At 38.2% G+C, this 24,977-nt stretch overlaps 3 protein-coding genes across 5 annotated transcripts; 2 read left to right on the forward strand and 1 right to left on the reverse strand.

Annotated features, from left to right (window-relative positions):
- Positions 1-1,207: 1,207 nt before the first annotated feature.
- LOC120357817 lies at positions 1,208-9,866 on the reverse strand. 3 transcript variants are annotated; one of them, XM_039449454.1, is made up of 4 exons: positions 9,602-9,866; positions 6,648-7,371; positions 6,235-6,557; positions 1,208-6,164 (listed from the first exon to the last, which is right to left on the reverse strand). In XM_039449454.1, exon 4 carries the CDS (start codon positions 4,629-4,631, stop codon positions 2,109-2,111), a length of 2,523 nt encoding a protein of 840 aa, XP_039305388.1. In that variant the 5' UTR covers positions 4,632-6,164; positions 6,235-6,557; positions 6,648-7,371; positions 9,602-9,866; the 3' UTR covers positions 1,208-2,108. The 3 variants fall into 3 exon arrangements, with proteins under 3 accessions (XP_039305388.1, XP_039305387.1, XP_039305385.1); XM_039449453.1 differs by lacking the exon at positions 9,602-9,866 and having other exon boundaries at positions 6,235-6,296; positions 6,362-6,557; positions 6,648-7,909; XM_039449451.1 differs by lacking the exon at positions 9,602-9,866 and having other exon boundaries at positions 6,648-7,909.
- LOC120357818 lies at positions 8,106-9,608 on the forward strand. Its single transcript, XM_039449455.1, has 2 exons — positions 8,106-9,124; positions 9,204-9,608. Exons 1-2 carry the CDS (start codon positions 8,319-8,321, stop codon positions 9,232-9,234), a joined length of 837 nt encoding a protein of 278 aa, XP_039305389.1. The 5' UTR covers positions 8,106-8,318; the 3' UTR covers positions 9,235-9,608.
- Positions 9,644-24,685, forward strand: LOC105204327 (protein ALP1-like). Its single transcript, XM_039449241.1, has 5 exons — positions 9,644-9,721; positions 11,197-11,573; positions 15,574-15,631; positions 16,019-16,348; positions 24,434-24,685. The coding sequence occupies exons 1-5, from the start codon at positions 9,644-9,646 to the stop codon at positions 24,683-24,685; spliced, it is 1,095 nt and encodes a 364-aa protein (XP_039305175.1).
- Positions 24,686-24,977: the final 292 nt, after the last annotated feature.

Here is a 24,977-nt window from a genome sequence, read left to right on the forward strand (position 1 = left end):
TTTCTGCCGATCGGTTTTGCTATTTTTCTGGAGCGCATAGCGTCGTTTATAAGGTCGACGATATTAGATTCTTTTATTTTTACACCATCAATAGAAATAACACCATATTTATCCCAAGTTAGTCTTTCAGAAGCGTTAAAATGTATATGGTTTAATAAGAGTCTAGCTTTTGGTCGATATTTTGATGGTACGCTATCCAGAATAAATAAATCGTCTAAACAATCTTTTTGTTCCGGTGTTTTTACCTCTTCATCCTCCGAATATCTTGATTGCTTTGATTTGTAAACAGTGTCAATCAAAGTATTAATAGATTTAGTAGGTATATTGCGTTTTGCTTCTTCTACAAAATACAGGTAACGTTGTAACGTTTGCAAGTAAGCTTTGCATTTTTCTCTTTCGTCCGCAAATTTGCTTGAATTGAGAATTTCAAGCATTTCTTCATCTAGTCTGCTTATCGTCGTACCAGGAGTTTGAATTGTTCTATCGTTCGATGTCCGTGTTAATTGCGTAATTTTTTCTTCGGGTATCAAGACCATTTTTTTTGCGTGTTCCATTATTTTTAGTTTTCACCTATAAGGCGTGATAACACGGTGCCTAATATAGGTGCTAATAATAAAGGTAAGAAACCACCTCGCTGTACGATTAGCCGTTTCTTATTCTTCCAAGAAGCGTTTTTATCAACTAATCGTCGCAATATGCTCGCATGACGCTTCAAACGACGTTTATATGAGTGTTTAAGAGCCACATTACCGCGTAATATGTTTAAAGCACACTCACATATACACCTAATAAGTTTTGGGTCGGCCTTTTTCAAGATAGCAACACGCTGTTTATTACTGAGGTGACATAAGGCCCGTAGTATCGCGGTGTGTTTTTGACCAAATAAGATATGCGCGGGCGGTGCCATTATAAATTTTACTAAATACCCGATCTTTTATTGTTACATTTACAACAATCTTTAATTAGCGGCGTTGGGCCATCAATATGCAGTTGCTGAGTCACTTGATTATAATGTTTTAAACAACGGCGATAACTACACACTTCTGGATCTTTCTTTATATACTCAGGAAGCTTATCCTACAGATAATCTATGTGATTACCGAATTTCCGTAGTAAAATAATTTTTGGTATAAATTGTAATTGTTCAACTGTTAACTCATCGATGGTATCGTCATTGTCTACCAAGATGAAAAACATTTTGACTACTGACAAAATTTGAATTCATGATCGTATTTAAGCACATTAAAAAACACATCTATATATCAGATAAATTTTGTAAAAGTATTAGATACGTATTATTGGTATTTCCTGTGCGGTACTCCTGTCTTTTAGTTTTTTACGTGGTATATAAACATGTTGGTACTTATCATCAGGAAATATATGGGTGCGAAAACGACAACTCTCCGGTGTGGATTGCTTTAAATCAAGTAATAAATAACCGTGTGCTGGTGTAGTTGCATCGTTATATACCTCCCGTAAGAACCGTGTATTTTCAGGGTAAACTTGGCGCGCTAAATGCTGTATTTGGGCCCGATCTCTTGGGTTTTTAAACACAACTATATAATTAGCATTTAATGAAATATCGCGCATACCACGTCCTTGGTGAAATAAATTTTGTGTAATAAAAATGACACTAAGGTTTTTATGATGACTCCCTTTCGTGAATAAATCTATAACACTGTTATCGGATGCTTCGCGCATGAGATCATCAATAACAATAAGCTTTGGCCGTGGATCATCAGCGTAGTCATCATTTCGCGGTAGACCTTCACGAAATTCGACATTATCACCATATTCGGTGTAACCTGATTGCCATTCTGAATAGTAAAATAATACGCGGTCAAACTTGGTATCACTCATAAAATTCATATTCCGAAAAAATCTTTTCACAAAAAAGGTTTTACCACAGCCTGTGGGACCGCAGATCATAGAGGTCCAAGGGTGTTTCCACCGTGTATCCATTTTTACGAATAACGCTCGGTGGCTGATGTTTTTACTTAAAAACTTTTATATTGTAATACAGGTAAATATTAGAAAAATCGATAAACTTCTGATAATACATAGATATTTTATTCACAAGCTCAAAAATACAATTATATAACAAATAATTATAAATTACAATGACCGTATGGTAACGACCCATAAGGCCCGTACCGTCTTCGTTTATCAAATGTCTGCTTACATGTTTTACTCTCTGTACTCGTTATTACGTTATGAAGCTCCGTACGTCTGATAGAGTCAAAATGAAGTGTTATCGACGTATCTCCTTTATCTGTAACGAGTGATCTGACGGAATAATAGTTGATTAATTTATTGTTTGCAAAATTAAGAGTTATACCTTTAGCTTTGCAAATTTCTATGGTACTACCATCGGGTTTACGTACAAGAAATGCGTAAAATTTCGGACCAGCCGAAACAAAAGATTTAATGTAACTACCCTCACCGTAGCACGCTAATTCATTCGTCAAGTCACCCAACAATTTACCTGTTGGTGGTTCATAAGCGTTCTGAGAATTATTGCTTACGTATATACATGAATCGATATCGCAATATAAAGCCCTATCTCCGAGATGCTCGAGATATTCATATAATTTTAAACGCGCTTGAGTTGTCGTGTATGCAGCTATCACAACATTTGTTAGAGCGGATGGTGTTAAATTTTCATCTGTATATACATAACCAACATATAAAACATCGTCATTAACAGGTAATATACTTGTAACATCAACTTCGTTACTAGAAAGCAGTTGTATTAATCTTTTACGCGTTGTTACAATTTCAACTTTAGGTAGATTCTCACGTTGACCAAATTTTCCCCAAAAAGAATTCAAACATAGTTTTGAAACAGCTCGGAGACCAGGATTGATACATATTTTTTCAGGATCTAATTTAATACCCTCCGCTCGCTCATATTCCTCTATGTATCGTTTTTTTGACTCTTCATCGCTGCAATCAGAAGGCCAACCGCTAGCTTCTTGCTTAATTTTTAAAAAAGTATTAATATATTCTGTGAAGTGACCACCCTCCTTAGATTGGGGATTATATTGCGTTACCTCGTATTGCCAAATTTCATAAATATTTACAAGCTTATAACCAACACTTACAGCTTTGCGTATTTCTTGTACTACCCACGTACCGGTGAATTCGCGATCGGCAACGTTCTCGTGTGTACACGCTGTTTGACACATATTTTCGCAACATGTACGACATAAAGCAAACATTAATTTACCATGCATACGCACCGGTAATACAGGATGATAAAGCGTACGCGGCGGTAATATTGAACAATAAACGAGTCCTTCTATTTTATCAATTTCGACACCTGTAGGACCCGTTAATTCGTGACACTCTTCACCGACATATATTTTCGGATGTCCTACAGGAAATATACCTGTTTTACAAATATATGGGTAAAGAGAACATACATCGACATAATGTATCTTCTCATTATCCTTTACATCGTAAAGAGACACCATGTTCTCTGTACGACCACCATAAAAAGCATCGCGGGGATTTAACGCAGGCTGAGATATAGCTGGATAATTTTTTAAAAATATACGCATATCTTCTCTAGATTTTAAAATACGTTCATAATCGCACTCCCACATTTCTGTTAAAACATATCCAGCAGCTATAATTTTTGCTGTAATAAACTGAGTACGTTCTAAACGGGCATCCATTGTATCATTACCGATTCCTTGGTTTCTATTTACAGTGTAGCACCGGGTACAGCCATGCCAATAACAACCGTGGAATTGCAAAACATGTTTAATCGTCACGCCGTTATTGATTTCTTCATAATAACCGTCAACTAAAACACCTTCGGGTAATCGTGTCTCACGACCATGTCCAGCGTGAGCTATAACACGACCCAATTCGTGCTCTGTCCAAATCAACCAAGAAACAGCTTTACGCGATTGATTTTGACCCCAACGATAACCGCCCGTTGGTATAATACCAATTTTATTTTTTTGAAGAAAATTTTTACGATAAACACGTGAACAGGCTGATGCTATTGTGGTACTTTCCTCGAAAGGGCAAACCATACCACATTTAATAAACATTTTACGAAAAGCTAAGCAGGCTTTACGTAATATCGTCACATCATTTTTACAATAATGTACGATTTCTTTTTTAAAATCAAATATATAATTTAATTGTTTTGCTTTAGTAAACCAAGATAAAAACCGTTCGCGCTCATTATTTTGCATATAACAACTTGAATAATATTTCAAATCTGGTAACGGTCCTATATAATTTTGATTTTCAGGTGTATTAAATAAATGTGGGAATATACCTTTTGTAGTACAACCGTTAAGTTCAAAAGCTTTTGGTAAAGCACTTAATGGCATATGAAGATAATTTAAACTATCGAGAAATGTCGTGTGCCCTATCGTCATTACAACAATATTTGTACCATTTAGTATTATTGACGGCATCTCATTTACACCACCTCTCGTAGCAAAATGTCTCAAAATAAATTGAGCATCAAAAGCTTTCGCATTATGGGCGATACAAATTGTACGACTAAACGAGCGTAGTGGCTTTGTAGCTAAATCAACAAGTTGCTTTACAGGGTCTTGATCAAATACATATTCACGTATACCGCAATATTGACATAATTTTGTCATATCATCATCATTATCTTCTAAACAATAAGTACATGTTTGTTGCACAACACATAAATTTGGTACATGTACACGTTTTTTATCATCCCCTCTAATGCGTGTGTTTTGTTGTGTTTCAAAATCATAAAATAAAAACAATATTTTTGGTCGTTTATCGGTAGTTTGTTTTATAGGCTGTATATAGCATAAATGGTTAATATGACAAAAATCTTTACATGTTTTGCAATATACCGCATTACAATCATGTTCCCTTTTTTTATCTATTGTAATAAATCTTGAGCACGTGTCACATATTTTTAATGTATCGCAAACACTTTTTTTATTTATTTTTTTTCTTATTTGTGTCGTCGTATGGGTTTTTTAAATGTTGTTGAAAACAATCGTTGTTATAAAAAGAGCGTTTACAAGAATTACATTTAATACGGGGATTTGCGGTTATTATACACGGTGGTTGGCCCATACAACGATTACATTTGCGCGAACATTTATGATCGCTTATTCTAGTATACGCTACATTGCAAAACACGCAAAAACCCTTACTTCCTACAGCGGCACGTAAATTTAGAATCGGCTCAAAATGGTGTAATCTTCGATAATATAGAACACGCAGAGTATGTACGACGCTGGTGAATGAATTTATTACATAAGCCGTCCCATCATATAAAGGCTCTCCACCATGCCCTAGCGTTTCAACCTCGTATACAACTATAGCTACACCCGCGTTTGCTAAATATTTTTGAAAATACTCTAACTCCGATATAGAGCAACCATTAGGCGGTATATCTATTTTAGCATTTCTTACAAGCTCGAGCGCCTTTTCTTTTTGTAGTTTACCCCTAGCCAAACGTATAGCCATCCAATAACGATGTAACTCACCCGAACGAATTTCACCGCGTTCTGCATATGCCAAAGCTGTTACTAATGAACGTGGGAGGCATAAATTATCGGTGTTTGTTATCGTTAATATCGACCGTTTTGCCACATTATCATGGGTTAATTTTCTTCGCGAACATCCGTTTACTCCACGTATTACACAACATGTTATCGTACAACTATCGTTAATACAAAAATTTGTATTGCTTTGTGCGGCTCGGCTCACTAGTGCCCATAAGTCTATATACTGAAAATCGCGTACATAGCGGAAAGATAACCACACTGGACCAAGTGAAAAAGTATCGGCTGTAAATGTTACACCTATGTAATCGTCAGGATCACTCGAATTTGTAAGATATGCGTGTATTTCTACAAGTACTTTATCCAGCCACATTAATGGATCGGTAGCCTCTGGAGCCGGACAAATAACGAGCGTTATTTCGCGACCGTACGCATCAAACCGTCGGAAATAGCGTTGGTTCTCGTTCGATATATTAAATGTTATTGGGTCTCCGACTTCATTTTGAGCATGTTGTAACGCGTCTCTTTCTTCAATAGGATCCACATCTACAACGCCTTCTCTCCTAATCTCGTGCGACTCTTCTTTTTCCCCCACTTCTACAGCAGTAGAGCGACCACACCCCACTTGCATTGATGATATACCTGTAGTAATACATTAATGATCACTATTTTAATTTTTCTACAAGTTTTTTTTAATGTGTTTATTACTAACTTAATCTTCAAGGTGTTTAAACGAGTTTACGACCTCCGTCGTATGACTCACAGGTACAGACCCTGCATCATATAAATGATCTTATTTATTTATTTATTTATTTAACAATAAAACATAAATATCTTACCGTTATTAGTATCGGCGACCTCGTCTGTTATTGTCGTAGACTCCACTAAAGAGGTGCCTTGTATATCATCATCGTTCTGCACCATTTCCAACGATTTGTCTGTTATTGTCACGGGTCTAACCTATAGAGATACTCTGTATAGCATCAACGCCCCGTTCCATTTCCAACGATAGTTCCTGAGAAAACCGCGGAAACTCTGACCATACCCACCCAATATCATTCATTAGAAGCTTGTTAGATATAACTAATTTTATATACTCAGCAATAAAAAATTGAAACTTCATACCATTATTATTATCAGCGCAAACGGCGTTATTAATTAAGCCGACATCTTGTACAGCGTCAAATGGTTTTTCATTAACGTAACCACTCTGTATCGTTTCTAACGCCGTTGGTTGAGGAAGTTTTAGAAATTCCTGCCACAGCCATCCTCCACCCTCCATTAAAAATTCATTAGAGTTGTCACGATCATTATTTATATCGTGTTTGTTTTCCTCATTAATCGTACCAGTATTATCCGTAATATCTGCAGTGTTAGCAGTGTTATCAGTGATGCTATTTTCACCGATTAATTCGTTATTGTTAGGGCTCGTGGTTGGAATACAGTTTTCAAATTGCTCGATACACTCAATTAGAAATGTATCGTCCTCGTCATTCGCTAGCATCTCTTGTATGTCTAATAAAATGTAATATCTATTATGTCGATTACTCTCTTCCCTCCTCTCTCTTGATACGTTAAGATGAGCGAATTGCAGCCAACTTCTGCAAATTTGTTATACTTACAACGTCGTTCATCATACCTGGATACAATATTTTTAACGTAAGCCGTATTGTGTAAGCCACGTCGCACAATCTCGTTATAAATAATATGTAGGATGTCACGATCACCAGAGAACAATCCGCGATTAAAACATTTTATAATATTACGTAAAATGGTGTGATTTATTAAAAATTTAAATTTTTTTAATAAAGTTTGTCGTGAATCACTCCGTAAATGTGTACACCAGGCTCTATTACAAACACGGCGTAAATACGAAGAGCGCGGTATTAAAACACTCTGTACTTTAATTATTATTTCGCGGAGATTCATTTTACCGCAGAACTTTATTCGCTCAAAGTTCTCGATATACTAAATGTTACAAAATGCTCTCTAACGAGTTATAAGATTTCTGCAGCATCAGCTGATTCTCAGGATTTCTACTCGCTAGTTTTTTTGATGACAAGACATCGCAGACATCTCCGGAACGGGCTGTATAAAGTTTTATATCTGAATACATTTTTTGTAACACGGAAACAATAATAGTAATAAAATAGATTCTTCCTTCTCAGGCTATTCATTCACCTCCACCGACACATCTATCGGTGCCCTCTTCCCTACAGCTCAGCCTCAGCCGCAGTCTCAGCATCCTGAGCGAGGGTAGAGTGAATGGTGTCAATTATATCTGATGCAGCGTTTTTTAATAACTAACTAGATAAATAGCTAGATAGATAATAAAATAAATTAGATTAAGGATAGAATTTATCATTTAATAATATAATACAGGATATAAGGAAAAGATATTATATTATTAACGGTTTTAAATCAATTCTAATATTAACGTTTTTATTATCGTTTATTTGTTATTTGTCTATCTATTAAATAAAAACGCTGCTTTGCTTCACACATGATGTACAAGCCCAAACGATGACGTAATAATGTATGGGATACTCGTTTTTTATCGCGAGACGTGTAGCAGGCGGTTTCATATTACTTAACGCGTGCATGTGTTTGCCTTTATGTGTTAACTTTGGGGAGTCCGGATTTGCGGCACTATGGTATATTAAGATTTATAGATAATCCTTCTGCCCCACTATTGCACCGATCTTCAGTGTATAAGATCGACAGCACAGCGTTCATTAGACGTTTGTTAATTAAGCTAATAAGTACCTTGCGATATATTGTACAGTGACTAACGACATGGCAAAACGAAAAACGGATAGCAGCTGTACCAATTCCGAATCATGTAAAACAAGTAATTCGTGCAAATTTGTAGAGAAACAACTTCTTCTACCTACAATATATAAATTAAATCTTTCTTTTGGTAAGAAAGTAATTATCGGATTTGAAGAGGATGAACAAAGTGGCGATTTATATCCAGCGGCTCGTTTAATCGGAAAAGATTTTATTGGCGTGTCATTTAAAACAAATGCCTGGTATAATTTCCAGAAAGATTTTAACACTATATCCGAATATTTTGATACGACTGATGACGTGGCTGAGAAAATGCGTGATCAGCAATTTATAAAAGAAGATTTCTTACTACTATTCACAATTTCATATGGTCAACGATCTATAATTATTGAGGGTTTGCAAAACTACTGCAGGGAAGAGCCTGATATACAAAATCGTCAAGACGCTGCAAAAAAGAGAAGAAAATTTAACCCCTGGGCAATAATAATCCAAAAAAACACTTTTGATAATCTTAAAGAAATATGTGTATGCATTAATGAACGCTTGAAAAAACTTGAAGCAATCACTGAATGCGTCAATTATTGTAAAGATATTTTAATCAAGCGGATAAATATAGAAGTGTCAAAAAATGATTTTAAAATGGATTTACATTCCGTAACGCATTTTATTAAAACTGTACGTAGTATTCTTGAAAAACAGATTTGTAACGAAGTAAATATAAAATATCCGATATTTGCCGAGCAAGAATTCCACATTATTTTTCTCGAGCTAACAACGATATACAGAACTTACACCGCCCAAAAAGTTATCAAGTAAGTATATAACTTGGTACATTATATAACTTTTTGGGTTTATTTGCTACTTAATAATAATAATTATTGTTATTTACAGTGCTGCGATCAATACATCGGTTTTAGAGTAAATAAACCTGGTTACGCCGCTGTGTTCATGTGTATAATACCTGGATACCGAGCATGCTTTCCAACTGGTTAAAAAAAAATTAATTTATAAAAATTACTTTGATTATTAAACAAACTACATAAATTACTGTATTTTTTAAGAATATATAATAAATATATATGTTTAATAAATGTTTAATAATTGTGTATTTTTAAAAACAACCTCTCATAAATTAGCTTAAAAACAGTTATAAGTCTTAAGAAATTAAAAAATCAAAATTGGTCGATAGAGTAGTAGTAGTAGTAGTAGTAGTAGTAAGTATTCCCTCTGTATAATCGTAAATTTATTAAAGCTCTAGCATTAATAAGATCAAAGTAAGATAACAACACCGATCGCGCTGTTGTGGGCAGCTATCTGCGGTGGTAGTGGTGATGGTGGGGAGAGATCGACGAGTAGTATCACTATGGGGAGACGACTGTGATGCTGTGCGCCGTGATAAGAAAGTGGGGGTACGGCGCCAGTGACGTCACAGTCGTCTACCCATAGTGGTACTAGCCTACTTACGCAGTACTATGATCGGTACGCAGCTCGGGAAATCCGGAGCTGTGCTCAGGCGGTGGTCGAGACGCGGATCTCAATTCGCCATCTAAACGCGCGGACGGACGCGATACAGAAATTCGGAACTTAAAGATATATATATCGACTCGGCATACGCGGTATGGGAAGCTATTTACAAATGCTGGGGCGTACGCGGTATGGGAATCTATTTACACAGGCTTCGGCGAGCGCACTTGTCGCGCGAGACGCGGTTCGCAAAACTTCGTCGGGTGTTTTTTTCCGAATCGCGGCGGCCTTGCTATTGTGGCCGTGACGCTCGTGTGAGATGCGGTGCGGTGAGAGCGGCGCGTACACGGATCCGTGCGTTGTTGTCGATTTGTCGCGCGGCCCGTCGCGAGGCGGTTAATACCGCGAGTGATCACCGGAAGACACCCCCTCACGCCAAGTGCGCTTGGTGGAGGCACGGAGCACCGTACCTCCGTACGTGAAGTGATGTCGGACTCGGGAGGCTGGATGGAAAATCGCATTCGCGTCAAGTGGCTTGACAGGGCCCAAATTATTCGAGCTCAGGTCGACGAGTCGGGAAACGGAGTTAGGATCGGAGGCGGAAGCGGTTGCTAGCTAAGTGGCTTTGCGGAGACCGAGGCGCTCGATCTCGATGGCAACCTATGACTCCTAGTCGGCGGACCGGCCAGAAGCGAATAAGGTGCCTGCCTCCGGCGAACGTCGCCTTATATACCCGAGCATCGAGGCGAGGGGATGTGCGGCGTGTTACGGCGGAGCGGTCCGGCGGCAGCATCCCCGCCACTCGATTGACTCGATCTCGGGTTTCTCGCTTCGGACCATGCGCTCAGAGCGTGGCTGGGGACGGCGCGGGAACGAAAGCGCGTGCGCGCGAAGACGAGAGCGCGGGAGCGATCGCTTGTTCGCTCTATTATGTTAACATTTATTAGGCGCTATGCGCCGCTAATTGCCGTCCGGCGGATGTTCGGCCGAACGGTTCGGACGGTTAGGCGGTCCGGGGGGGGATCGGAAGGCGGTTCGTTACAATAATAATGTGCAAAAGTGCATAGCCTGGTATTCTATATTACAAAATATACAATACATTCGAAGAAGACGCATGATGTTTATGATAAAAGCAAGGCGGAGAGCCTTATTACAACGTTTACTAAGGTTATGTTTGCAGCAAAAATATAATTTAATTTTTATGTGGAAAGTAATAAATAATACAATACCTCCTCAACTTATCACAAACGGTATACAATACAGAAGAACATGGATGAATAAAAGAAGTCATGACTTTTGGGAATCAATTGTGTTAAATCATTATACTGAATCGGAATGGCTCGAAAGTTTCCGAATGTCAAAAATCAGTTTTTTAAAATTATGTAATTTACTCGAAAATAAATTACAACCTAAAATACAGCATTTAAAAGCTAGAGAACCTATATCTGTAAAAAAACAAGTTGCTGTAGGTTTATATAAAATTGCTAGTTGTTCTGAATACAGAGTTGTTGAGAATGTATTTGGAATACATAAGTCAACAGTAAAGAAGTGCATGTACAGAGTTGTAAACGCAGTTAATGAAGTTATGACTCTTGCTTATATTAATATGCCACACCAAGATGAAGCTAAATATATTGCAATGCAATTTGAAAATGTATCTCATATCCCTCAAATAATTAGTTGTATCGATGGTACACATTTACCTATTACAGTACCAGAAGAAAGTTATAGAGATTTTGTCAATAGAAAAGGATGGGCATCTTACAATGTTCAAGCAATAGTTGATCATAATGGAAGGTAATTGAAAAATATCCTGTATTATTAACAAAACACATCTATACTGAATGTTTTAAAGTGTATTTTATTATGGTATTGTAATGTAACTTCAACATCTATAAGAAATTACAATGTACTGTACACAAAGCAACAATGCAAATTTAGTGACATACACTACTCAAAAAAAAATAGGGAACACTTTCCATGCACCAAAAATTAGGCTATTTTCAAATGACTGTAACTCGGTGAAAAATCATCGTAGATAAAAAATAAAAAAAGCATTTTAAAGCTTGAAAATCGAGCTTTAACGTTCTACTAGCAGATTTTCAAAATTCTTTTAACTTCCTTGTCTTACGCAGTAAAAAAGCACACCTTGTTTTGTTCGTAAAAATTTTGTATTTTTGACACTTTGCAGATCGACCAACAAATTTTTTTCGAATAATTCAAGTAAAATTTCATAAACTACAACATTTTACCTACAAAATGCTTTTTTAAAAATTTCTCTACGATTTTTTTTGACCGAGTTACGCAACTTTGAAGCTAAACCTGCATTTTTTACAAATGATATCCGTACTCCGTGAAAAATCATCGTAGACAAAAAATAAAAAAACCATTTTAAAGCTCGAAGTTTTAGCTTTAACATGCTATTAATGGTTTTCAAAAATTTTCTCAATTTTTTAGTACTATGCCCCAAAAAAGATACACTGTTTTTTTCTTAAAATAACGTATTTAATAACGTAATAACAGCCTGTAGCTCAATAAAAAAATTTTTCTCGACAAATCCAATGCAAGTGCCATAAAGTATGACATTTTCTCTACAAAATGCTTTTTTTAAAGTTTTTTCTACGATTTTTTTTGACCGAGTTACAAGACTTTGAAGATATACATTTTTTACAGTACATTTTTCCGAAAAATGACGTCTACCGCCGACATTAGCATTACCCAATGTGCACCACGGAGGTTGTCGGTCGGATTTTTGCACATCGTGTGTGTGTGTGTGTGAGAATGTGTGTGTGTGTGTGTGTGTGTGTGTGTGTGTGTGTGTGTGTGTATGTGTGTGTGTGTGTGTGTGTGTGTATGTATGTATCACAGCAGAGATAAGGACCCCGCAGTTCGTCACTTCTGCAGTATTTAATGACTCCAAACCCTCTCTGCTATGTGTGTGTGTGTGTGTATGCGTGCGCGCGCATGAGTGTTCAATAGTGTGTATTTCCTCCTCTCTGATCAATTACTGCTTGCAAGCGTTCTCGCATATTTATACATCTTGCAATACGATCTTGCGGAATGTTGTGCCAAATTTCCGTTAAAATTTCTCCCAATTCTTCTAAATTTCGCGGCTGTTCCTCGCGACGCCTTAATCGTCGTTCCATTTCATCCCAAATGCTCGATTGGATTTAAGTCCGGGCTATTGGCGGGATGATTTAACAGTCTAATTGCGTGTCGTTGAAAAAAAACGTCGCGTTATATTCGCCGTATGAGGTCGAGCGTTGTCCTGCATAAAAATGAAGTTCCGACAGGTTCGATTTAATAGCAAAACGTGTGGTCGTAGAATATCGTTGATATAACGAACACCCGTCATTGCCGGAGGTGGCAGGATCACTAGATCACTTCGTCTTGTAAGTGATATACACCCCCACACCATCACGGAACCGCCGTTGTAGGATCGTATTGGCATAACGCAACGTCGATCATAGCGTTCATTTCGTCGACGCCAAGTACGAATACGAGCATCATTGCCATAAAGGCAAAAACGTGATTCGTCTGAGAAATATACATTTCTCCAATCCCTAGCGGTCCAATTTATGTGATCGCGCGCAAATTGATAACGTACTTGGCGATGTACGAGTGTGAGTCTTGGTACTCGTGCACGAACACGAGAACGAAGACCGGCTTCTCTCAAACGGTTGCGAATTGTTTGTTCGCACACATGGCGCAAATGAATGTCATCGCGAATGTTTCTTGCGGTAATTATTCGTCTTTCTAATGCATAACGAACAATGGCTCGATCTTGTCTATTTGTCGTTAATCGAGAACGACCACTACTTTCACGTCTCGTGTAATTTCCCGTGTCTTGATATCGTAACCAAGCTCTACTCACTACGGACACGGATGCACCAATATCTTGCGCCACATAACGTATATTAAAATCTTGTTGCAAAAGCGCAATTATGCGTTCAACTTCTACGGCCGATAAATGTCTACGAGGCATTTTGAAAATTCCGTGTCGCTTATCACACTGCGAGAATCGCCGGCGTACTAAACAAAATTTTATTGTATTGAGCATGCAATGTTTACATATGGTCATCTTTGTCTAAAAAGAGATTTTTTTAAGACTAAGACGACTATATGTTTACAGTTCACAGGATTGGAGAAATGTATATTTCTCCGACGAATCACGTTTTTGCCTTTATGGCAATGATGCTCGTATACGTACTTGGCGTCAACGAAATGAACGCTATGATCGACGTTGCGTTATGCCAATACGATCCTACAACGGCGGTTCCGTGATGGTGAGGGGGTGTATATCACTTACAAGACGAAGTGATCTAGTGATCCTGCCACCTCCGGCAATGACGGGTGTTCGTTATATCAACGATATTCTACGACCACACGTTTTGCTATTAAATCGAACCTGTCGGAACTTTATTTTTATGCAGAACAACGCTCGATCTCATACGGCGAATATAACGCGACATTTTTTTCAACGACACGCAATTAGACTGTTAAATCATCCCGCCAATAGCCCGGACTTAAATCCAATCGAGCACATTTGGGATGAAATGGAACGACGATTAAGGCGTCGCGAGGAACAGCCGCGAAATTTAGAAGAATTGGGAGAAGTTTTAACGGAAATTTGGCACAACATTCCCCAAGATCGTATTGCAAGATGTATAAATATGCGAAAACGCTTGCAAGCAGTAATTGATCAGAGAGGAGGAAATACACACTATTGAACACTCATGCGCGCGCACGCATACACACACACACACACACACATAGCAGAGAGGGTTTGGAGTCATTAAATACTGCAGAAGTGACGAACTGCGGGGTCCTTATCTCTGCTGTGATACATACATACATACACACACACACACACACACACACACACACACACACACACACACACACACACACACACACACATTCTCACACACACACACACACACACGATGTGCAAAAATCCGACCGACAACCTCCACGTGATGCACATTGGGTAATGCTAATGTCGGCGGTAGACGTCATTTTTCGGAAAAATGTACTGTAAAAAATGTATATCTTCAAAGTCTTGTAACTCGGTCAAAAAAAATCGTAGAAAAAACTTTAAAAAAAGCATTTTGTAGAGAAAATGTCATACTTTATGGCACTTGCATTGGATTTGTCGAGAAAAATTTTTTTATTGAGCTACAGGCTGTTATTACGTTATTAAATACGTTATTTTAAGAAAAAAACAGTGTATCTTTTTTGGGGCATAGTACTAAAAAATTGAGAAAATTTTTGAAAACCATTAATAGCATGTTAAAGCTAAAACTTCGAGCTTTAAAATGGTTTTTTTATTTTTTGTCTACGATGATTTTTCACGGAGTACGGATATCATTTGTAAAAAATGCAGGTTTAGCTTCAAAGTTGCGTAACTCGGTCAAAAAAAATCGTAGAGAAATTTTTAGAAAAGCATTTTGTAGGTAAAATGTTGTAGTTTATAAAATTTTACTTGAATTATTCGAAAAAAATTTGTTGGTCGATCTGCAAATTGTCAAAAATACAAAATTTTAATGAACAAAACAAGGTGTGCTTTTTTACTGCGTAAGACAAGGAAGTTAAAAGAATTTTGAAAATCTGCTAGTAGAACGTTAAAGCTCGATCTTCAAGCTTCAAAATGCTTTTTCTATTTTTTACCTACGATGATTTTTCACCGAGTTAGTCATTTGAAAATAGCCTAATTTTTGGTGTCTGGAAAGTGTTCCCTATTTTTTTTTTAGTAGTGTATGTTGTTTATATAATATTTAAATCTTGTCTTTAACAGGTTTTGTAATGTTTTCGCCAATCATCCTGGTAGTGTTCATGATGCCGTGGTTTTCAAAGTGCATTATACAAACGCTCACAAGAAATAATACCGCAGGTTTTTATCTTTTCTATTAATTTAAATATATAAATTATGTTTCTGATTTATGTTAATAGAATCAACTTTTAAATAAATTCAGCTTAACTAATTGTATTATTTAATATGGTTATTTTTTAAAACCTACATTAGATGTATATCGAAATAAATTTGAAATTTTTCTTATCTGTAGATATTTTTTATAACTGATGAATAATAGATAATATATAATTCAATTTTAATAATGGTGAAATATTTCTCATTATATTTTATATTAATGTTTTTGTTAATATATATTTTAATCATGTTGATATACAATATATAACACTCATTTATTTTTCTATAAAGAAACATATTTAATTTGTTATAGGTGGAGAAAGAGATAAACGGACAAAAAATACCTTTCATGATAGTTGGAGATCCGGCTTATCCATTTCTGCCATGGTTAATAAAGAGTTATTCTGGTTCAGTTTCACATGAAGAAGAATCATTTAACGTTTATCTAAACTCCGCAAGAGTTTTTGTAGAAATGGCATTTGGAAGACTAAAAGCCAGATGGAGGATGTTACAAAAAAAAATTGATTGCCACTATAAATTTGTACCTCAAGTTATAGTTGCATGTTGTGTGTTGCACAACTTTTGTGAGGACAATAAAGACAGATTTCTTGAAGAATGGTTGCAACAGATTGAGTTAAATGAAGTATTTATACAACCACACAACAAATAAATTGTGAACGAGACAATGTACATTCTATTATTATACGAGATTGTCTAAGAGACTATTTAGCTGAAAACTTTCCTCTTCGAAAAATGCAATTAAGATAAAGAAATTTTCTTTTATGTATTGTAAAATATGGTTATTTTTTCATAAAGATGTTACTTAAGCCTACCTCAAAAAAATTGTCTTAATTATACATATGTTACATCCGGAGGATTTCACGATTTCCCTTTTCACATCCATTATATAAATTATGCTAAACAAGCTAAGGGATTGTCTGTAAAATTTACAACACTTATATCCGGAACTCCACAATTTCTCTTTGATAAATAACACTATCACCCGGCTATTATAAGAAAAAAAAGTCAAACATTGTTCTCGGAATATATATATATATATATATATAGGCCACATATTACATCCGGAGCAATAAATAGAAGCAAAAAAAAGAGAAATCGTGCGACGACAAAATTACAAGCAACGATGCTTATTTAATAATTCATATGGACAAACAAAGCCTGGACTAGAAAGAGAAAAAATTTAAACGTTATTAAAGTCTGGCAACAATCAGAGATAAGATTGAGTCGCGACGCCGGACGGAAACTATAAAACTATAAAATCGAAATTTACAACCCGGCTTTGTTTGTTCGAACCTATGTTTCATCACGAACGGAAAGATGATTCATATGGAAAGCGAGTCCCAAATAAACGGACGCGGCGATATAAAAAATCGAGACCGAACGTTCCAAGAAGAGGAACCAAAGATAACGAATCCCTTAAGCGATTGGGTGATGCAACTGCTCGCCCCTCTTAGAGTTAAGAAAAATCGGGAGAAGATGGAAAATTAACCAACGAGAGATCATACGAGAATATGATTGGTAGTGAGCGTTGGTGAACTACCCAACGAATAAGCTCAAAATTTCAACAACAAGGAATCTCCAAGGAAAGGGAAAAAGCTCAAAAAGCTTCACCCAATCAAATCCTCATCTCACCCACCAAACTAATCTCACGCCCTTTTCCTAAGCCCTATAAAATACGCAGCTTCGAACGCCTCGACATTTTATTCATTCATTCATTTTCATTCAAAAAATTCAAAGTTCAACTCCGCACTCACATCCGCGCATTCAACTCCGCACTTACATCCACGCGTTGCAAGTGTCGAAGCTGTGCGCGTTAAAATCATTTTAAAACTTAGAATCTGTGCCTCAATTAAACAACCCCCGAGCTTCCGAGGTCAGCCCAGAACCGACTTCAACCACAAAGCCTTCGAAGACAGAGGGACCTGACATATTTATCAATCAGAGAGTAAGTTAGTTTTTATTCAGTCACTTACCGGATTCTCCTAATTCACTGATTAATTATCGGTTAGTGGGCAAAATTCACATCCCACGGAAATCGCGACCCCATCGCCATCGTCCGAATCGTCTCCGGGAATACTTCGGGAGGCAAGTCGTTATCCTCGAGTGCCTCTGGGCAATCCTAAGGATAAGGGAACGGGAGAATTTGCACCAGGAACCGGCTCCTGGATGGGCGCCATCTTTGGAGATACCTCCGCTTATCCCAGAGGAACGCGACCCACCTTCCCCTTCCTCATCTTCTCCGTCCCCTGCTCCCTCAATCTCCTCTCTACTTACATATAGAATCGCTCCAGATACCCCTCCCGTACTCGCCTATCCTTGAAGATCCCGTTGATCTCCCTTCCCCCTCGTACTCGCCTGTCCCCGAAGACCCCGTTGATTTTCCCTCCCTCTCGTATTCGCCTGTCCCAGAGAATCTCTCTAATCCTTCTTTCCCCTTGAGTCCTGCACCCAGCGTGGAATTCCTAGAAGAAGTAATTCTCCTTTCCGACCACGATCCTGAAGATCCACCTCCCACCGAATCCACGTTATTTTATAATTATTACCACTCCTAAATAGTAAATTAACGAAACTTACAAATGCGTCAATTCTATCTTCTCCTACACAAATGTAATAGAATTAAGTTTTTTTTATTTTTTTATTTAATACTATAAATCCTAGCAATAATGCATAATACTAATTTCTTCAATAACCTTTAATTAATTCCTTGTTTTGTTCACTTTTACAATTATGTATCGATATTAAACAATGTATATAACTTTTAAACTTCTGAATAATCATTACCTAATCGTTTTGTATTTTAATTAAACTAACCGATTACGTACTGTTGTCTTAATTAATAATGATTACCTTGTTATATTGTTTTCTTTTTTCTATTAAATAACAATAACCGATAATGTATTCATTTGCTAATTCCTTTTGAACCTTTATGTATGTAAAATTCAAATATTAGAATATATGTTAAATTTTAGTTTAAAAGAAGCTCCAATGTAAAATTTTATTTCATCAAACCCATCTCGTACTCACACACTAACCTCCCGACTCGAAAAGATTGCACTCGGTCCGATCCCGAGTTATAGAGATTGAGTTCTCTGACTCAAATTAGGACCAACGATCGCACGATTCTGAAAAAGCGTTAAAGCGTGTCCTCACACGTTGACGCATAATTTCGGAATCATCAAAAGTGCGTTCGGCTCGTGCCGCACATCCCACTAGTGCGGTCACGAGAATAAAAGAGTTTTTGTTGCATCCTTCCCTGCCTTCCTTTCCTTAAGGCTGGATGTAACACATAATAATTTTCATAAATTTAAACTGTAAATAATGGAGATAAATATCCTCATTTGTTCTATATTCAAATTAATAAATGTATATATATAATAAATGTAACTATTAAAATGTATTTATTTATTTATATCATATTTTATACTATTTAATACTTCCTTCTTCATATTTTTATATATATTTATATTTTAATAACATTTTATCAAAACATATTGTAATAAACATAACATTTATGATACTTTGATTTCAGTACGTTACTTAATATAAAACTTAATTTATACATTGCGTATTTAAAACTTAATATATTTTATATTACTGTTACGTCCAGAGTTGAAGAAGGATCGGTAAGATACGTGGGGAGAAGGGACGTAACAACTTGAGAACGTGCACAGAAGGCACGACAGGCCGCGTCGACAACCCAGGGTATATGGGTCAGTGGGATCACAGCGGGAGCCCAACGACAAACACCCGGAGGTGTCTCGCATCCCTTAGTCCTGTTTTGAGGCAGCAAATTTAATTGCTTTACCTCGGAATTGGACCTAGTGCTTGACTTAATAGAGCGAGGGATAATGAGTCAGGTTGAGAAATCAATCAAGTTTTCTTATAGTCAATCATCGGTTTATTGAAAGAAAATAATGAACGATAAATATAAATATAAAAAAAAATTAATTCTATATGAAAGTAATTTATTACAAATTGGAGTTGTTAAGGAACACAAATTAGTAATTAAAAAGCGAAAAATCCGCAGACTTGTGATACAAAGTTAAAGATTAACAATTACAATTATATATTGTGAAGTGACATCCCGTTTGGCTGTCCGTCACAGGGATCGTAAGATCCGAACGAGGAGCGCACGCTGCGGCTTTACGTCCTCTCGGCTCGGAGACGGACGTCGGCGAGTGCGCTTACAATTCCGCGTTTTTGTTTTGTGTGCGTGTGTCCGTCCGTTAATTTTAGCGACGTTTTGCGGATCGGCGGCTAGCGGATATTCATTTTTTGTATCGACGAAATCTCACCCGGCGAGCAGACTGCAAGAAGGAGGACCTACCGCCACTTGAGATCTTCCAGACCGTGCGCAGGATCGCAGTAGCGCGCACGACAGGTGATCTCTCTTCATTTAATTACGTTATCTCTTACCGTTGCGCCTGTACGCAACAGTAAGGCCGCTGAAATTGCAGGACGCAAAGAGGGAAGGTCCGGCGTAGGGGATGTCGATACTCCACGCAGATCATCGCGTAGGAGACCCCGAACGAGGAGCTGCGAGAGAAAGTTCCTGACGTGGTTCCGAGCGCGGTGGCACCGGACATCGAAGAGTCCGTAGGGATAGCCGTCCGGCCTCGGAAAAACCACGGGAAGAGTAGCGAGCGACCCGAAGACACCGATCTACCTCGAATTGCGCGCCGCGGCGCGACGGCCTGATTAGAGGATCGCGAGGACCGCGCTATAAGGCGGAACCAATAGCGCGGCGCGACGAACCCCCGTGAGTGGGGCGAGAGATCCTGCGTGCCGCCTGCCGAATTTCCTCGCGCTATCGATCACTTCGCTGTGGATCGTCGCCGGGGTCTGGCCCTCAGCCGAGACGACGGGAGCCGCCGTACCCCTGTTCAAGGACGAACTCCGAGGAGCAGCCAGCGTCGTGGTGAGACGAACGAGACTTGTGTAAAGCCACCGATTTCGCCGGTCGGATGAGTCGCGCGTGCAATAGTTGCATTTAGAGTTACCGTTCGCCGTAAAATCTTCCGCCGGAATGGGAACACGCCAGTGATCGCGTGCTGTCCGCGTGCTCAGCCGCCGTACGTCTCATCCGATCAAGTCGCGTCTCGATTCTTTTCGGTTCCGTTTATTGAGAGCGTCGCCGACACCACAGCTAAGTCGCGCTAATTGCGTAATATTCTTGTGTGTCGTCTGTAGTAGCGTTTGTATGTGCTTCTGTGTGGCGATCGCGTATATTCAATCGCGTGTCTCGTACCAAATCGCCATATAATTTCGCGTGAAATGAGAGTGCGTGCCTAGAGTTGTGAGTGTGTCCGGCGTGTTTTGTCCGCCACTAATTGGAATAGAATTTCGACTTTCTCCGTTCGGTGAGCTCGTATACCGACGACCGCGTGGGATTTTCCGCTCGCGCCTGGATTGCGAGACATTGTTGCGGGACTCAGTGAGTCGATGTCAGATATTGGCCGAAATATATTGTTAATTTTTCTGTCATATTGTTGTGTTCTATTTAAGCTCCCTCGCTCTCTACTAACGTCCCGCCCGCAGCGAACCGCCCCCTCTGCCAATTCCGTGGCTGAGCTATCGGTTAAGAGAGCCCGTTATTGCCCGTGACGAAGTGGAGTATTTTTGCGTTCCATCATACCGGAATTTGGAGATCGGCAACGTCGTAGAATAAGAGTGGCACGCTCGCTCGTGCCTGGCGCCCAACCGTACCGTCTAATTTCGCGCATTTTGATGTGAGCGACTTCACGAACACCGTTGCTGCCTAACTAGCGCCACGAGCAATTAACGTAGTTGCACCACGCTCGCGAGTGCGGTCGCAATATATATATATATATATTTTTTTTTTATATATATTTTTAAGTATATATATATATATATATATTTACATTTATAATATCCTATACTGGTGTGACGAACAGGGTATTCGTATGTGTGTATGTATAATTGTGTCCATATTGTCTAGAAATATTATTCTCTAATTTCTCTTACAGTAGCAAAATTGGGGCGAAAATGGTTGAGGAATATTAATTTCGGGACTAACACGGGAAGGACCAGGGGAGAGACCCTGGGATTTTGATCCCAATTTTTTTAGTTATTCTGGAGACGAAAAGAAAAATTTACGTCTCCCGGCGTTTCATCGAATAGGCCTTAGTTTCGAAATAATAAATTTGTGAAAATTGGCCATACCACGGCGGGCTTTATGAGCCTTCCCAGTATCAGTTCTCGTAACTAGTGCAGTCGGCTCCGTACGTTAGGTGCTTGCTTCACAATCGTAAGATCCGGATTCGCTCCCGGATGTGTGCAATATTTTTTTTCTTTTTTTTTTAATAAATGTATTTATTTATCTTGATCATATTAATATAGTATGCAAATTTCTAAAATAGAAAATTTAATTTAATATCATTTTCTAAACTTCAATTTAAATTTAATTTGAAGGGAATTTGAATTCAAGTAATAATATTTGAAATAATAAACCAGTAATAATAATAATATATAAGTTATTTGAAACGGATAACATATAAAGGCAACGTATCTAAATTTTCAAATTGTTTAATTTAAAATTTAATTGGAAATAATATTAACAGTATTTTAAAATTCTAGTTTTTAAAATAATTAATTGTAAAAGAAGAATAATAAACAAACATCTGATTGTGAATGTGAATGTAAATGACTACATATATGCAAGGAGATTAAAAACCTCTCGTTTATTTACCATTTTATATCCGCTTCTTTTACCAGTGTTGAAGTTAAACAATTTGAAAATTTAGATACGTTGCCTTTATATGTTATCCATTTCAAATAACTTATATATTATTATTATTATTACCTATTTATTATTTCAAATATTACTTGAATTCAAATTCCCTTCAAATTAAATTTAAATTAAAGTTTAGAAAATGATATTAAAATAAATTTCTATTTTAGAAATTTGCATACTATATTAATATCATCAAGATAAATAAATACATTTATTAAATAAAAAAAAAATATTGTACACATCCGGGAGCAAACCCGGATCTTACGATTGTGAAGCAAGCACCTAACGCACGGAGCCGACTGCACTGGTTGCGAGAACAATTACCGGGAAGGCTAATATGGCGCGCCGCGGTATGGCCAATTTTCACAAATTTATTATTTCGAAACTAAGGCCTATTCGATGAAACGCCGGGAGACGTAAACTTTTTTTTGTCTCCAGAATAACTAAAAAAATTGGGATCAAAATCCCAGGGTCTCTCACCTAGTCCTCCCCTTGTAAGTAATAATTTGGGTACGTGTGGGGGAAGAAGACGGGAATAGTTCCGTCAGGAGAGAGGTGGGGAAGGTAGGCGCGAACGGTTTCCAGATCGAACTGGTTAGGCCCGATTGAAAATGCGCCAGGAGGGAGGGGATTGGAACACAAAGGAAGGACAGACAAGATGGCGTTTAATGACTGGAGGGGGCCAGGAGAGAAAAACGAACGAGGTGGAAGTGGTGGAAGCTCGTCTAGATATTCCACGCTGGGGACAGAAGAAGGGGAAGGACGTTCGTCCTCGAGATCGTGAGATCCGAGGATCGGAGGCTTTAAGGTAACTTCTTCCTCCTCCTCGAAATCGAGGAACTCGGGGTTCGGAGATCTCCGCAGAAATCTTTCTGTTTCGAAGTCCTGAACCTCGAAGTTTGGAGGTGGAGACAGGGAGATAGGGAAATCGGGGAAGATCCTATACGTGAGTTGACTCGAAATAGAGGTGGGGGAGTTTACGTGTTCGGAGGGGGTTAACGGTTCCTCTTCGTCAAGAGGAACTGGAGAGTAAGAGGGTTCAGGGGGAGAATTTGCGGGTGAATTTACGTGTTCGGAGGGGGTTGACGGTTCCTCTATGTCGAGAGGGACTGGAGAGTAAGAGGGTTCAGGGGGAGAATTTGCGGGTGAATTTACGTGTTCGGAGGGGGTTCCTCTTCGTCGAAAGGGACTGGAGAGTAAGAGGGTTCAGCGGGAGAATTGGCGGGTGTGTTACCGGAAGTTATCGAAATATTTAATTGTTTGTTATGTAAGGTTCCTAATTTAAATAAGTTAGCGATAAACGGTATTGCTTCAGAAGGGAAATTGAGTGACGCAACAAGCTTCCTTGCTCTCCGGTTTCTGCGATTCCGACGGTGGCGGGCTCCGGCGCGAGACTTATTTTTGTGTGTTTTTGGTGGAATATGGTTATTCACTAGAACGAAATAATAAAAAAAAATTCGACCCCCTCTTCTCTCTAATATACGGAAGAGAAAAAAAAGAATAAATAAAGAAAAAAATTTTTACTGTGGAGAGGGGATGAGAAGGTAGTTGAATTAGAAAACAGTGTAAGTCTGAATCGAATCGGCGGAGGCCGATTCAAATTCAGAAAGTATAAATTTCTTTGAATCAAAGAGAGCCGAAACTCGATTTAATCCAAAATGGAAATCAAGGTTGAATCAAATCAAACAGAATTCGATTCGATCCAGAAGAATAAGAGTATAAATTTCTTTGAATCAAATTGAGCCGAAACTCGATTTAATCCAAAATGGAAATCAAGGTTGAATCGAATTAAACAGAGTTCGATTTGATCCAGAAAAAGGTAAAGATAATCAGGAATGGTCGGAGAGGAAATTGTAATGTGAATATGTATAGATCACCCGTAAGAGAGAAAAGCCAGTCAGGAAAGATAAACTTATGATTGGAACTTACTACTTGTTGATTAAACTGTTAAAGTTGACAAATGTGATACTCTCGGGTCCGCAGACCTCCAAACTGGGACCGGACTCAGCGGGAGACGAACAATTCAGCCAAAAGGATTGCAGGTGCGATGGAGAATGGTCGCCAGATCCCAAATATGCCGGTTTTCACTATGGCCCTTTCCCGACCGAGACTTGTGCTCCGCACGAATTTAAAGGCCGCGGATCCGATAGTCGCAGAACTCGGGCATGCAAGATGCCACGGAACTGCGATTCGGACAAAGAATGAAGACTAGACTAGCTCTCCGCTAGAAGACGCACCTATTTATACTATTTTTCATCTATGATTCCTTTTGTCCCATCAAGGACCGTGTGCACCACTTTATTCATTAATACATCCACCTGCAATATTTGCTTTTACGACTTTTTTAAATTCCTCGGTAATTGTTATCCGAGAAAGCGGCAGGTTTGACAATTGAACTCTCGGAGGCATTAAATGTCAAAAATTCTTTGATTTGTTGCTATGCAGGTGCCGGACATTCAGAACACAAAGGGGTGCACGTGCGTCTTCCAGCTCTCTG

This window comes from Solenopsis invicta, chromosome 5 (genome assembly GCF_016802725.1).
Source record: "Solenopsis invicta isolate M01_SB chromosome 5, UNIL_Sinv_3.0, whole genome shotgun sequence".
NCBI lineage: Eukaryota > Metazoa > Arthropoda > Insecta > Hymenoptera > Formicidae > Solenopsis > Solenopsis invicta.